This window comes from Nasonia vitripennis, chromosome 2, assembly GCF_009193385.2.
Source record: "Nasonia vitripennis strain AsymCx chromosome 2, Nvit_psr_1.1, whole genome shotgun sequence".
In the NCBI taxonomy this organism is placed as follows: Eukaryota; Metazoa; Arthropoda; class Insecta; order Hymenoptera; family Pteromalidae; genus Nasonia; species Nasonia vitripennis.
In genome coordinates this window covers 31536659-31551988 of record NC_045758.1, presented here as the reverse complement: position 1 = coordinate 31551988, position 15330 = coordinate 31536659, and the positions used below count along the sequence as shown (strand labels likewise).

At 41.1% G+C, this 15330-nt stretch overlaps 2 protein-coding genes across 18 annotated transcripts in view; one reads left to right on the top strand and one right to left on the bottom strand.

The window, feature by feature from the left end:
- LOC100677801 overlaps positions 1 to 7705 on the top strand; it is a 48466-nt gene extending 40761 nt beyond the window's left edge. For 3 of the 16 annotated variants that reach the window (XM_016982204.3, XM_016982205.3, XM_016982203.3), the window contains 9 exons: positions 1774 to 1888; positions 2000 to 2134; positions 2382 to 2405; positions 2525 to 2560; positions 2645 to 2812; positions 2970 to 3089; positions 3536 to 3609; positions 4782 to 4790; positions 5075 to 7705. In XM_016982204.3, coding sequence (XP_016837693.1) covers positions 1774 to 1888; positions 2000 to 2134; positions 2382 to 2405; positions 2525 to 2560; positions 2645 to 2812; positions 2970 to 3089; positions 3536 to 3609; positions 4782 to 4790; positions 5075 to 5462 — 1069 coding nt within the window. In that variant the 3' untranslated portion in view covers positions 5463 to 7705. Of the gene's footprint in view, positions 1 to 1773; positions 1889 to 1999; positions 2135 to 2381; positions 2406 to 2524; positions 2561 to 2644; positions 2813 to 2969; positions 3090 to 3535; positions 3610 to 4128; positions 4791 to 5074 lie in introns of those variants that run through there. The other 13 variants (XM_032596685.1, XM_016982206.3, XM_008206716.4 and 10 more) reach the window with 12 other exon arrangements.
- Positions 7706 to 7992: 287 nt separating this feature from the next.
- Positions 7993 to 15294, bottom strand: LOC100121576 (cell division cycle and apoptosis regulator protein 1). Of its 2 annotated transcripts, none has more exons than XM_008206722.3 (14): positions 14997 to 15294; positions 14257 to 14384; positions 13904 to 14175; positions 13323 to 13823; positions 13024 to 13249; positions 12668 to 12945; positions 11361 to 11709; positions 10487 to 10552; positions 10204 to 10413; positions 9957 to 10136; positions 9573 to 9884; positions 9146 to 9503; positions 8720 to 9063; positions 7993 to 8634 (listed from the first exon to the last, which is right to left on the bottom strand). In XM_008206722.3, the coding sequence occupies exons 1-14, from the start codon at positions 15052 to 15054 to the stop codon at positions 8347 to 8349; spliced, it is 3570 nt and encodes a 1189-aa protein (XP_008204944.1). In that variant the 5' UTR covers positions 15055 to 15294; the 3' UTR covers positions 7993 to 8346. The 2 variants fall into 2 exon arrangements, with proteins under 2 accessions (XP_008204944.1, XP_008204943.1); XM_008206721.4 differs by having other exon boundaries at positions 14245 to 14384; positions 14997 to 15267.
- Positions 15295 to 15330: the final 36 nt, after the last annotated feature.

Below are 15330 nucleotides of genomic sequence, written 5' to 3'. Positions count from 1 at the left end.
ACCTACTACTACTCGTGTAATGATATATGACGAATTCAATCGAAAAGTGCAAGACCGGATTTCTCGCAAAGCTGACCTTGGGCGCGCGTTCACCATTGATTTCCGTCGTCGCGGGCCATAAAGCGCGCGCGGAGAGCTTTCGCGCACAATGGGTAATTGAATTTTGAAAGCCCGGCGCGCAGTATAGTAGCGCAGCAGTGCGTATTATACTCGTAGGAAGAAATAATTATCGCCAGCAAAGTTATTACTCGTTTATTCTTTTGTCGACTTGTGCATATTGCGATATATAATGACTGACGTTTTGCGTCAGCTCGTGTCGAGCGCGGTGCGGTGTATTAATGGCTCGTCGAGGCGAAATTGATATTTTTGACTGCAGCGCGGGAGCCTTCTAAAATTACTCGATTTGCGCAATCGAGATGCAGACGATTTATCCTTGCGTTGTGTTTTAGCTGCATCTAACGAAGCTTATTATTTGAATATTGTACGCGATCGATGCGCTGATTTCAGCGGAGAATATTCAACTTTCCTTCTAGCGAAATAAAGAAAAAAAAATGAATTAGCACAGTCTAATCACACAAGCACACGCATCAACCGAATGAAATACGCGCTGCGGTCACGCTGGGAATAAAAATAATTCCCGCTCGCATACGCGGCCCTCTCTCTCTCGTACATGCGCGCGACCAAGATAAACCCGCATATATAAGGTCTATATATACAAGCGGGGAACCACGTGGTCGCGTCCATCCGGAACCGGAACGGATAAGACGCCGCTGTTTCCCACGAGACTTTTCCATTCCAGAAGGAATACACTTTTTACGCGTCAGCTGAGCTGTTGCTATTTTCGTATAGTATACACTACAGGCGCAGCTATGTCAACACGCACACGAGAGCGTAATTAAAAGTGACTCAGGCAGCGCGTTGATTGCCTTAGCGCGCGGGCCGGTATAATTTCGCGCGATGATGCATAAATGCAGTGGATCACGAGCGGCGCGCGTTTTAACGGGATAAGTGGGCTCCTCGTTTCCGATCGAGCAGACTTCACGACGACGAGATTATAGCCTTGTATCCTCGAGAGATCGAAGCTTCAGCGATTTTCTCGCCGTTCCAGAAACCCCGAGCATCATGAGCCAACAATAAGGCCGAAACCCATATATCTCTTCAACTATCGACAAGGTACAAAGCAAAAAAATGGCATCATCGACGCCACTAGCGACTAACGACGGACCAAAAGGCGCGAAGCGCCGCAGCGGTATCCCCATGCGAGCGGGTCCCGCAGCGACGACATCGGGGACCGCGACACCCCCACGAGTACCTGAGCAGCATCGGGCTGCGGTCGAGGATGTGGGCAGAGACTCGGGACTGTCGTCCGAGTGCACGACGCCGACCAATGGCTCGCCTCCGCCGAGACAGCCCAAGCCCGAGGCTCAAGCTTCCTCGCAGCTGCCCACGGGGATACCCAGGAGGCAGAAGATGGTCGACATAATCGCCGCCTCGAAGGCCAGGCTGCAGGAGTCCGAAAGGTGTTGTTTGATATGGACGATTATGTAATTCACGGGGGGGGGGGGAGGTATTTGCATAATCCTGCGTACGGCTATCGCTGGATCTGTTAATTAATTCTACGATTTTGTAACGCACTCGATCTTGCGTAATAGCTCGAATGCGTTTGTAGCACCGATTAGATTTAATCTCACTATACACTGCAGTCTCTCTGATTTTCACGAAAATGTAAACCCGAGTTGGAAGAAATTAACCCTTTCCAATCGATTATTCCAGGCTCAACAACAGAACGACGCGGCTGCTGCACAGCAGGTCGAGCACCGAGTCGCCGCGTTCGCTCGATGGAACCCGGGGCCGGCAGGTGTTCAGTCCCCTCAGACCACCGAGAAATGTAAGTGTCCATATCTCATTTTCTCTCGGTCTTCTTGCGGGTAATTTGTAAATTGCTCGTAACGGGATGAGTAAATCGCGAGTTAACTTTTTTTCTTCTCTTCTTAATTAGGTACAGTCGCCGAGTATGGACGGTTCCGGGGACGAGGGTAGCCTGAGGCTCGAACGCGGAACGTACAGCTACATGTTTCAGGATATCGTTTCCATAAAAACGATGCTTCTGAAATTGAAACGGGTCCTTCAGGAGGTAATTTTTGTTCGTTTTATGTACTGCATACAGTAATTTTTGTACTTAGTGCGTTATTGCTGTACTTTTATTATTGTTTCTTTTTCATTTCAAAGAGATGAGATTGTTTTGAGTTATTATACGCACAAATTTATTATTGTTTACCTTGATTTATTAATGGTCGACACCGGCTGTCATTAACACGCTTATTTTTCTGTTTTTTCCTCGTTTCTTTTGTTACGTCCACCTCGATGTGTTGCACTCGCAGTCAGGAGAGAACGGTTTGACGAGGGTAGGTTCTGCTTTTATTATTTTTATTTGAACAGCACGCATTTTTTTTCATCGTTGAATGCATAGTGTGAAAATCTCGAGGCAGTCGTCTAATCAGCTGTTTGTTTTGCCTACTTGCAGACGGAAACTCTCAACCCATTCGATAATACATTAAAGGTGAGCATCGTAGTCATAGTCGTAATCGAAGTAAATAAAAAAAGTGAAGCTATAATAATAAACGTTTTTCTTTTCGATGAGCAGAATGGTCTCTTCTACAACCTGAACGACGGCAGCGCGACGACGGACGCGACCATGTCTCCCAACGACGGGAGAGAGAGCGTCGCCGACGAGTTGTCCGACCTACGCCGGCAGGTCGTCTTCCTACAGGGTCAAGTCGACGATAAGGATCGCACGATACAGTCCTTACAGGTACCTACACATACCGCACACTCCCTCTCGGCTCTTCGTATTATTCGCGATTTTTAACGATATCGTATCCAGCCCCGTGTAATGATAGCCCCGCGGAAGAGAGATGCAATTATCCTCGTTTATGGTCTTCTTATACGATGCTTTGTTGTTGTTACAGGCGCAGCTGACCAAGTATCAGAACGCGAGCGGCGCGGAGCTTGCCAGCGATTTATCGCCGACGCTCAACGGCAGGGGCGAGCCCCGCGAGACGTCAAACGCGGCCACGCAAACGGAAAAGGTAATGCGAATTTTTTCGAGCTTGTGGATTTTTCGTCGAACGAGCTGGTTGCGTTCACCTGTGCGCAGTTAAACGCGTGCATTGTGCTATTGTTAAAGTCTAATACAGCAGGTGAACGTAGTCCGTTTACTATTTTACTGTCGACAATAATTATATTCCGTCTATTGACTATTACACGAATTGAAACGAAGCTTAAAAGTTATGAGCATGAATTTAGATATAGTTTTTTTATGAGAATGAGACCACACACTTGACTGTTTACTTGTTCCTACATTCATGTTCTTCAAGTAGCTGTAACACGGATTTTAGTCGACAACGCATATTCTAAATTTATGCTTCCATTGGCTAAAGTCTCGCATACCACATGCTAACGAAAACTGTACATACACGCGTTGACTACGAGAGACAAGTAGAAAACGATGATTTTTTTTCACTTTTTTTTTAAGTTGCGACCAGTTTCGGCAGGACCGTCGATATTACAGGGATTTTCTCAGGATAACGGCATGGGTCCCCTCGTTAGGTAAGGATGCAAACAATTTTCTTTCTCATACTAATCATAATCGATCACTGTCATTTCATAATACTTATAACCGCACTAAATCTATCACGTATAGAGTGTGTAACGTGCATTGCGAAGTGGGTTTATTAACCGTTTTGCTTGAATTGGTCGGCCATTATACCGACGCACTAATTGGGACTTACTTCGCATTTGCAAGTCGATTGGCATCTGTGTCTTACTCACAAAATGGTTGATTGACGTATTTATTATTATGCTATAAATAACGAGCATCACTAAATTATCTTTGTCTTTGCAAGATCGTAATCTCTTCGGTCTAACGTTTTAACCGCGTAACATGAAAAATGGCTGTGGTTGTGTGTGTGTGTGTGTGTGTGTGATTGCCATCACTTGGCCATTTTTCTAGTCATTCATATAACATCCTGATAATCGTCTGCACAAAAACATTTTCCTCATCCCTCATAATCGATAATATATAATACGCACAAATACAATTGTATCATGACCTGATTGTTGTTGCTGACCTGGCCCTTATCATCTGGCGTGGCGAAACAGCTTCAGGATCGGGAAGGTAGAGTGCGTCAGTCTGTGTGATATACTGTTGGGATACGTACTACTTTGCGCGTTAAATGCCCTTATTTACATGCACCTGGAACACTTGCAAGCCATTTGTTCCGCTTTTTATTCGTTTACGTAGTACCTAGAGTATAAAATACTTTGGCTTAATATTTTTTTTTCTCATTTCTCCGAAATCTGCATGGACTCGTCGTTATTGTCTTATATATCCCTATACATATAGATTATATTATACTGTAAATACGTACTTGATGTTGTTGATGATTCAAACATTTATCTTCAGATACGTGAATATTTTTTCCCGAAACCATCAAGTACCATCAAATTGTTCAATCAAAATATATTATACACGTATATATACTTATGATCAAATAATAAAGTAGTTTTGTAATGCTCCCTTTGTTCGTATTATTCGATGGTGATCAATTTCAATTTACATATGTATTACTCAGTAACAAACTCTAGCATGAGGTCCGAAAGTAGCTTTTGAATTAGCAAAGTAGCCCTCCCGTTTTATTTGAATTTTTCGTTGAGAATGAAATGTATTCTTAAAATATAATGGATTGACATTGAATAATGTTTCATGCTGCGATGGTTAGCCATGCGGGGTGAGTTGATTTTCTGATTCTACTGCAATTAAGCCTCCAAAGTAAAGGTGCACTTGAAAGAAAACAAACTAAAGTACAGCTTCAAAAGATTACTAGTCTATTGATTTGCATACGATTAAAAAAAATGATCAAGGGCTTTCTTTAAGTTGAACCAATAGTAATCCACCGCTCAAACTGTACATGTTGTAAAAAAGGAAATTATCCTGCACGTCAGTGTCACCCTCACAATCCAACCCCCCGACCCCGACTCATCTAACCCTCTCTCTCTCACTTGTCACCCCCAGCTGGAATGATTCATGGAGCGGTCAGCAACAGAGTCCGAGCCCTAGTCAACGGCCGGAGCTAAGCTCCTCGAGCAGCAGCAGCAGTACCACCAGCAGCAGCAAGCTCTCCTCGAGTAGACGATCTTCATCGGACTCCCACCACAGTCATCAGCAGCAACGGCCGTCCAGTCTCCGGGGGCTGCGACTACCCAACGGTCAGTCATCGCCGCCGGACTCGCCCAAGATCCGCGCGGCCCGCACCAAGTCCGTCGAGAACGACTCGCCGCCGACGACGACGACGACACCCATCAGGTCGGCCATACCGACGCCCAGGAGACTCGCCACGCCTACCCTCATACCGAGGGCCGCGAGAGCCGTCTCCGCCACGGGCCGAGCGCACAACTCCTAGCAGCCACAGATCTTTTTCGTTTTCGAGATTTAGTTTTTTGTTTGCGCCGCCGGTTTTTAAAGGCGCGACGACGAGAGCTTTTCGCTGGAACGAGTTTTATTGTGTTTGTAAAGGTTGTCGCAAGAGGGAGGGAGTGCTCGAATTCGGAGTTGTCCACTGCAAACGGTTACTTGACGGTAGTGCCTTTGATATAGTGTAAATGTTGAATCGCATTTATGAAAGAGGGGGAAGGATTAAGCAACCTGACAAACGCCCGAGTAACTTTCGAAATTGGGATTTATAGCGTTCAGTGGAACACACGCTTGGGAGCACTCTCTGATAGCTTTCTGCAACGAACTCGATCGGGTCATTTTGTGATTTTTTTTTTATTTTTAAGCTACCCGGATTATTTTGGTTTTGATTTCATAGATTTTTATTATACTGTTTTTAATGCGACAGTAAATCCATTACAGATGCGCAAACAGTTCTAACGAGAACTGTTGTTCAATTTTCTAATTGCTAATGTATTGTACAGTAGTGATACTGTTGAATTTACTATTTGATTTTTGACTCAAATTATAATCACCGATGTGTGTCTATTGTTTCCAGCCAAAAGTTTTCGTCATCGAAAATTTGAAGAAAAATGTAAAGAGTGAGAGTAAATGCTCAGGAGCGTTTCATGCGAAAAAATGATTTTCGTCTGCCAGCAGAAAATTCGTTGTGTATACTTTACGTTTTCATTCAGTTTTCAGTGTATATTTTCATTTTGCGCGAATCTTATGTATATAGTTGCAAGTCAGGATCGCGAGCGTTACTTTAATCATTATTTTCCTTTGTGTAGCATTCGAACTGTATGATCTTCTAGTTTGTCTTCTATCTTGTAGTCGTGAAAAATTGTAAATATTTCGTTTTAGATGGATTTTTATTTGATTTTAGCTGGATGATGCAGATTCCTATTCAGTAATTTTAAGTGCAATGTCTTTTCATATTGTTTAAGCATTATCAAATTTGTTTTGATGTTATTTATTATTTATTGTAAAAATATCTGTTGTCCTGTCTTAATCAATTTTCAATCAATTGACCTTAATTTTTATATGATAAATAAATCGAGATCGAATGTTGTAATAAAATCAACGAATTCAATCAATTGCTTAAACAATATAAAGAGAAACCATTCAACAGTATTTCTGAGATGAGAGAGATGCGATAATACAACGTTTAGTAAACTACTAGCAGGGTTTGTACAGTCTAATTTGAGCTTCGCTACTTTAATAATAGTTTGTAAATGTTTAATTTATTTCTTCGCATTATTTTTGGTGCTATAATTTTCCGATTACATGCCCAATGCATAAACACGTTTCGGCGCCAATGTACTTAACAACCACAAAAATTGCGTAGTGACAATAAAATCGAGACAGTTGATTCGAGGCATTAGCCAACTACGTACTTTTTTCAAAAAATTGTAATTGTCTTATAATTTATTGATACTGAATCAAAAGGTAATCGTGTTTTTGTGTAATAAAAGAAGAAATAACTGAATTCCGCTTGATTGTAACCATCGCCCGAGGTCGAAGGAAAGTGGTTAGGTGACGATGAATTTTGTACGAAGATATTATAAAGACGTTAGAGACAGTTTTAGTGGGACTAGTTGAATGCAAAATATCATATAAATTAGGCTCTCGCGCTACAAAAACAATCAATTAGGGATTCATTGAAATTAGTTATAATGTTGCTTTTTGACGGATCATTTAAATATCAGTTCGGTATTTTAAGCGCGAGTATTGCTTCAAAGAATTTGTAAGAGATGCAGTCAAAAGTGCCGAAGTTCCCAAAAAGTATGAAGACTTTTTTAATATTACTATTTACCAATTTACTGTTTAATCACTTATTATGGCTTGGACTGTGTACGACAAAACATGTACTCAGAATATAAAGGAAAGAGATGAGTAAAGCGAATTGCGTTTCAAAAAACTAATCTGAAATACTACTATAAAATAATGCTGCAATTTAAATTTATAAAACGAAAATAATGCTAAACGAGACATATGCAAAATTATCGATAATTGATTTTTAAGTCCAGCCTATTAGTGATATTTAAACAAATTATTCAGTTTTCAAATGTGCCCCAACTAATAATGAATGGTAAAATGTCCTATTTAATCTTGGATTGCAAGATGTAGCACTTATGATAGTAATGCCATTTGGCATCGTCTTGAGGCTCAACTGCGAAAAACAGTGAATAAAGTATATTTGCTGGTAAGAAATGATTTTCTTTATCCCTATTTTTCTTCCCCGTACTTAATAAGTTACTTAAATAATTTTCTTTTTAATTTGTTAATTGTTTTTATTGAAGATTTGTTCATTTTCATAAATAATAAAACAATCAATAGAATTAAAAAAAAACAATGAAGACTTAAAATTTCAATAATTATATAAGTACATACAAAATTTTTAAATGAGCACAAATTTTAGTAATGATACATTATTTTCCAAACAATGGTCAAAACTTTAAAGTTTTTTAAACTATTGTGATGTATATAATAATTGCGAATGAATTTCATTTTTAATATATTTTATAGACAATAATACAACTTTTGAAAGTAATACAGTAATTCGTCTATACACTCGTGTTTTAACTTTCATTTGTTTAGTTTCTTTTCTTGAAACAATATAATATTCCTTAAATATTCAACAGAGCCACAAAGAAATTTCATTAAATAAAAAATATTGAAATGGAAATGGAAATACTAATTTATTGACTTGGAAATTAAACTGTTCTCAGTACTTTCATTGCGAAGCGCACGTGTAAATTTGGCTAAAAACAGCGCAAGAAGGACGTTGTTAGATTTTGGTGCATTTTCTGTAAAGTATAAACGAACAAATACAAACTATGGCGGACGATTATTTATTTTCTTTCTTTCTCGTCCTCTGCAATCTCCTTCTTTATAATAACTTTATTGTCACACTTTTTGTCTTTCTCGCACTCATTTAACTCTTTTTTCACTGTGACTTTGCTATCGCTCCATCGAGTGTCGCTTTTGGACTTTGCCTCGAGCTGCGCACCATTGACTTCAGTGGTGCCCTTTTCGTCCTGGATTTCGACTATTTCAACTCGCTTCGTGTCGCTTTGAATACTCTTAGATGCTATGTGATATATACTTTTGATAGAAGTAAAATATGAATGTGATTCAGTCTGTAAACAAAAATGTACGCTTAATAATGATTGAAATGAAATAAATACATCGTAAGATAAGGTTTAATAAATTTGCTCAACTCACCGTTACTTTTTTAAGCTTGTCATCTGCATTCCTCAGTCTATCTTTGTACATTTTTAAATCGTCGGAAAGATCTTTAATAGTATTGCTTTGCTTAGTCGATTTTTCGCTGACAACGGATAATTCTCGTTGTATCTCCATCATTCGCGTTTCAGTATCAACGCGAGCATTTTCGGATCTTTTTAATTGACTAACTAATTTTTCTATATCTAACAACGAGCCTTTAAACATTATGAAGCCCTCCGGCACAGATTCGCCTTCATCTTGATCCGCAGAAGAATTTTCTCGACGTGCCCTCTTGGAAGCAGGTCCACTTCCAACGAATACTGGTAGTAACTTTTTATTACCTAGAACATTTTTGAAGTGTCATTAGAAAAGTTCGCGTTGCATCCAAGATACCGTTTACCCAGTCTGAACGAGTGAACTCACCTAAGGCAAGTGACTTTAAAATTTCTTCTTCATTTTCAGACTTAGCGGAAGCTCCATCTGCTTTTTCATCATCTTTCTTAGAATCTTCGTCCTTAGTTTTATCGGTCAACTTACGGTAGTGCAAGGAATCTCTGGTAACAACTTTTTGCACTAACTTTCGAACTTGAGCTCGAGACAAGTTCAATCCTAGCGTGTAAATCAATTCTTCGATGTCTTTATCAAAAATATATCCACAGTGAGTTTGATCAAAGTATACAAAGGATAACAGAAGGTATGGATCGAAGGTGTACAGTTTAACCCTCTTCTTCTTTCCATCCTTGTCGCGATCTTTTTTGCCGTCCTTTAGGGAATCGTCGTCCTTTAAAAGCGTCGCGTTAGTATTCTCGTAAAATTTGTTTAAAACAATATCTAATTTTGAAAAACTTACTTCAGAATCATCGTCGTCCTCGTCATCTTCGTCATCATTTTTGTCCTTATCCTTTTCATCTTTACTCTTGGCATCTTTATCATCTTTCTTGTCCTTACTATCGCTCTTCTTGTCGTCTCTTTTATCATCCTTCTTGGACTTCCGATCGTCATCCTTTTTCTTGTCATCTTTTTTGTCCTTCTTTTTGTCTTCTTCCTTTTCCTTTGGTTTTTCGGGTAGATTGCATAGGGCGCGATATATTCGGAAACCAAAATCGCGCATCAGCATTTCATTGAAGAGTTCGGCAAATAATGATACTTCGAACGAATGCTCCTGCAATGTAAGATATGGTGAATACAGCTGTTTTCAAAGAAGACGAGCTGCTCATTAATACAATCCCGTTACCTTTGTGTCTTCCGGTCTATAATCTAGCAAAACGCTAAGAGACATGACTGTACAATCGAATTTACCGCTTTTAGCGGTTCTCGAGGGGTGGACTATGATATGTGAGGCCTCTGGAAGGTTATACCTTTTCTCCAACATAGCCCTTTCTCTGTCATACAGTTTTTTCTTATCATCGTCGTTCTGAAATAAATTTGCACGTGAATTCGCGCCATTCATTGAAAGTATTGTACGAGTCAAAATAACTCACCTCCTTGCTGTCCTTAGACCGTTTATCGTCTTTCGGGTCATCTTTGGGTGACGGCATGCTTTCTTTGTCATTCTCCTCTGGCTCATCCTGTCTGCCCTCTTCTTTGGCCTGTTCTGACTTTATAGCCTTGGAAAGTCTCGCTTGAAGCTGAGACTTTAAGCCTTTGGAGTTGAGATTACGAGCGACCAATTCCAGCCGCAAGTCATTGACCTGTAAGAATAATCAACTTGTAGAACACCCGACAAGAAGCAGCAAATGCAACTCAAGGAAAATCAAAACTCACGTTCATATTCTTTGGATCCAGTTCAGAATAATGGGTCGGGTCCTTCTTCTCCGGCACTGCATCGTCCTGAAATTAGAAACAACCATTTAGTACGGATGCAAACACAACAATTTACAAGATACTACAAAACTGAAGCAGCCCCTATAACCAAACGAACTACTTTCTCATCATCAGCGTACACTCATCCTACCACTCGGCATCAGATTCACTCGCATTCTCACTATCTATTTGTATGTTATAAAGTAACGAAAAATATCTTCGTTTACGATGGCCTTTAAACACGATACAAGAAACTGCTATACTCTCTTAGTGTCCTGGCTCTGGTGTCGGTGTGGTTCATGGGTTTAATGCATAATAAATTCATAAATACTAATGTAAGTAGCAAATCGTAATAATAGTATATAGAAATGAAGATTAAATGAAAGTTTTTGAGCTATCTTAACTTGAGGTTGAAGATTTTTTCGGAAAGAAAAATGACTCAGCTGCACACTTCCCCGAGCTAGACTTGCTCGCTTTGCTTATTAAATGTAATAAGGTGGCCAGCAGTGGCCCATAGCTGCCGTGCATGCTTATTGATGAGCTGTTTCATTGAAAGTACTGCCAAATTGAACGTTTTCGTTCGTTAAATTACGAGAAGGTTGAACGAGATGGCCAGATCAATGAGCATGCAAGGCAGGGCGAAAAGAAACAGTTTAGTAAGTAGTGGGAAACAGCTGTACGATTAAGTGTAAACAACAAGAACAAGTAGAAATAATCCAATCAAGAGGTAAAAAAAAGGTAATATGCATAAATATATATATAGTATGCGACAACATATATATATATATATATTAGTCGTAAATATGTAATTATGGGATGATGATAAGGGCAGTGCCTTTTGATCAGCGACGCCGGCAGCCGCAGCGGTATTCTCGTCAGCAATCGCCTCACTGGCACCAGCAGCAGCAGTAGCAGCAGTAGCAGAAGGAGTAGCGGCAGTAGCGGCAGCAGCAGCGGCGGCTGGAGGAGCGGCCTCCGGCTCGGCCGACTCGCTGGCGCGCAGCAGCTTACGCTCCAGTTGCTTTTTGTAGCTGAGGTGTAGACCGTCCCATTCCAATCTGGTCGGAACGCAGCGCCAAACATCTGGGAGAAATAGTATGACGGTTTCAACGCGAGAGGGTACCACACGGCCGGACTTGTGGGTCGTCTCCGCCCGCCTGTAGTAGAGCTCCAGGAAGCGGTACCTGCGCCGCAAGGAAAAAAAAACAATACCCAAACGTCAACTCTTGGAGATTAATGCGCCTGCCTGTGCCTCGCTTTTTTCTCTTTTTTCTATACTGTCTTTCTCCTAAGCTTATGCTTTTCGCTTTGTTTTTCGGTTCACTGAGCAATAATAAAGAAGCCTCGAATCGCCCCCAGTATGTGCCTTTAGCACGCTTATCGGCGCTTCGGTCGAGATATCAAGAGGAGAGAACGAAAGTATTCGTCTAAGGTACTTTGCGTGTCTCTAAGCAACAACAGTAAAAAAAATCAGATGTACGACAGTGACACGGTCCATATCTGCCCTGCGCAGCATACAATCACACACAGAGAGGTGACAACCGACGGAGCAAACAAAAATAAAAACTGTAGTATAAGTAAGTAGCAAGTAAAGTAATAAACAGAGAGATAAAGAGAGTGAGAGAGAGAGAGAGAGAAAGACAAATAAATGAAAGCCCGGCTAAGCACTGGTTCTTTATGATCACACGTGGCGGCCTTGCTGCTCTCGTCGCTGGTTGTTTATTTCAGAACCAAGGTACGCATACGTACCTCAGAGCGGTCTCTCGACAGCCTCTACAATTTTTAGCCTACTGCGAGTCAGAACTCGAACTGAACTTTGAATTTTGTTGGACGCGCATAATTGTACACTTTGATGAGAGTATTTCGTTGAATGAAATTTATGGCGGCATAGATTTACGAATTTGTTGCTCTTTAAAATTTCAATTACTTTCAATGTAATCCTCTTATTAAGTTCACCAAGGATCCAGGATAAAGCGTCTAAATTTATCGCGTCAAATTAAAGGTATACAAATTTTACATCGTTACTTCTCTAAGCCTTCCAGTAAATTTAGTTATTTACAGTGAGTAGTGCATTAACCTCGTAGATTCCACTGATTAGCGAAAGAGAAATTATTATTAGTGCGACAATTCTGGAATTCATACCATTGAGTACAGTTGGACAAATCGATTCCAGTCAAGGCTTTGCACGTTCTAATCGCAGTCTTGATGAGAACGGATGGGTCCTTATCAGGATTTGGTCCATCTAACGATGGACTCCACGGACCACCGATTGCCATCGTTTCATTCTTGCCACGCAAGCCGACTAGGAAGTTGATCAAACGTGTCGGGTGGATATAGTCCCGATCGTTGTCGCGATCTTCGGTCACGCCGCAGCAGCGCTTGTAGATCTCTTCCATTTGTGGCATCGATATGAGCATGACCTAAAGTTTTATATTGTTATCACAGAATTCTAGACACTCAAGATTTATTTTGGTAAACGATATCGCTCTAGCTCTTACCTTTGCTGAGAATAAATAGTCTGCATCTGGAGGTTCCAGTACAGCTGTATTTTCAATACAAGAATCAACATCTTTGTGCATGACGTGGAAGGAACAAGGTTTATTGAGAGTAAACGGCATGTGGGGCGGAAATGCATCAACCCATCTGAAGTTTGTTGAAAAGAAGTCACTGGGAATGTACATATTTTGGTAACGTCTTTTGATTTCCAGAACGTCAGCTTCTGGTCTGCAAAACAGAAGTAAACATCTTAGCTAATGTATGTACAAAAATCAAATGGTATTTGAATGAAAGCACTTACAAATCAAGAGCTATCTTTGGTATTTGAACCATGTAACGAGGAACTACTCTTGCTCGCCTACGGGGTCTTGGTGATTTACTTCTTCTTGTCCTAGAAGGACTGCGCTCTTCTTTCTTCTCGCGTTCCCTGATTCTCTCCTCTCTACGTCGCTTCCGTTCAACTTCCTCATCATCGTTTCGTCGATCCCGCGGGGATCTCTCTCTGACTCTGGCAGCCTTATTGCGATTCGCTACTGCAGTTGTGCTAGTATTGTTTGCACTAAATCTGTTATTTGCATTTTCATTAGGAGGTGGAACTGCGTTATAATTCCCTGAAGTTCTAGTAGGTTGGTTTGGTCGATTGGTTGGAGCAGGCGGTTGTGCATTAGCACTGTTATTGTTGTTTCCCATGGCAAGCACTTGAATTCTTGTTGCATTCCATTTAAAGGGCATCGAAGGATTGTAAGATGCTTCTACTAGAACACGATCACCCACTGCTGGGTTTGAGCCTTTGGCACAAGCACTGAAACGTTTAATTTATGTTATTAACGATTCAGTCTTTCTAAAGCTTACGTTAATACATTATAAAGAATATAAACTTACTTAGTTTGAAAAAATACATCTTCGTCGACAAACCCAAAATTATCATGGACTTTGGTAACTGTACCCGTAAAAACTCTTTGCTTAGTTGAAGACGGAGGCACATTTTGCTGGACCTGCTGAGTGACTCCAGCTACTGATTGTGTGAAAGCATTAGCATTAAGTGTTCGTGGAGTTGGATATGAAACTGTGGCTACTTGAGGATACAACTGTCCAGCTATACCAGAGGGTAAATTAGAACCTAACGTTGCCATGGATGCCATGGTTATATTTGGCTGCAATAATACAAACACGTTAAAGATTAAATAGATTGCCAATTATTCATTCGAGATTCATTTGCTCACATGTTTACTAACTTGCTGTAATCCCAGACTTTGCTGGTAAACTTGTTGATTGGGTTGCTGGTATTGAACCATGGGTTGTCCACCCATGCCACCCATTGCCTGTCCCAGCATTTGCTGCTGGATGTTTTGAATCCCTTGACCTTTGAAAAACGCAACAACGAATGAGTAATCTGATTTAAAATTAGCACTATCTTTTTGTAACTCGATTTTCAGCCGATGAAGTCGGACGCTTTCCTCGCCTAACAGAATTTAAATGTCTCGCAATACATTGCAACCAACCGCAGCTGCTGATGTAACTCTCATGTATATTTGAGCAAGCGAACGAGTATACCCAATTCTAAAATAGTATTCCAATCAAGATAAATCCAATACTCACTAAAATACATGTTTGTGTCGAACCGCTTGTCAATGCTAATTAACAGTACCAGTCCTCGTACATAATTAAATCTCCCAGACCACACACTCAATAATAACAAAACCATTAGGCAAACAAAAGCAACATTCCCAACCCACACACGAGTACAACATCCCTAACAAACTAAAAAATCCCTCTCTCGCGTGTGTTTTGTTTCTCATTCGCCTCTGTTAGCCTACAGCAGTAGCATCAGTAGAGGCAAACTGGCAAACTCGATGTCGGCCAGAGCGTAGCCAGCGCATCCGAAATATACCCTTTACCGTCCTAAATAGCATCGCGCTTCGGAAGGCGCTAATCGTTGCGACATTTGGCACTGATGCACACACGGATTGCTCACCTGCATTGCGGACCCAGGGCGGATTTTTGCCGCCGCCAAAGGGCGATATGTTGCTCATGGCTGTCGCTCGTAGCCGGTCGGCCTCTCCAGTTTAGAGGATGTCGGTTAACTCGGCTCCCTCGGAATCCTCGGAGGTTATTTCTCTCTTCGAAGGGGCGAAGCAAAAGTCTCGCTCTCTAGAAGGTGCTGTTATCGGCTCTCTACCCGATGCGCCAGCGTCCTTCGTTGTACACTGCGTTCTCACTCCGGCGCCATGTTTTGCACTTCTTCCGAGTTGCCCGGACTGCGCGCGACGGTGACGTATCCTGTATAGTTGATATGTATATATGTGTGG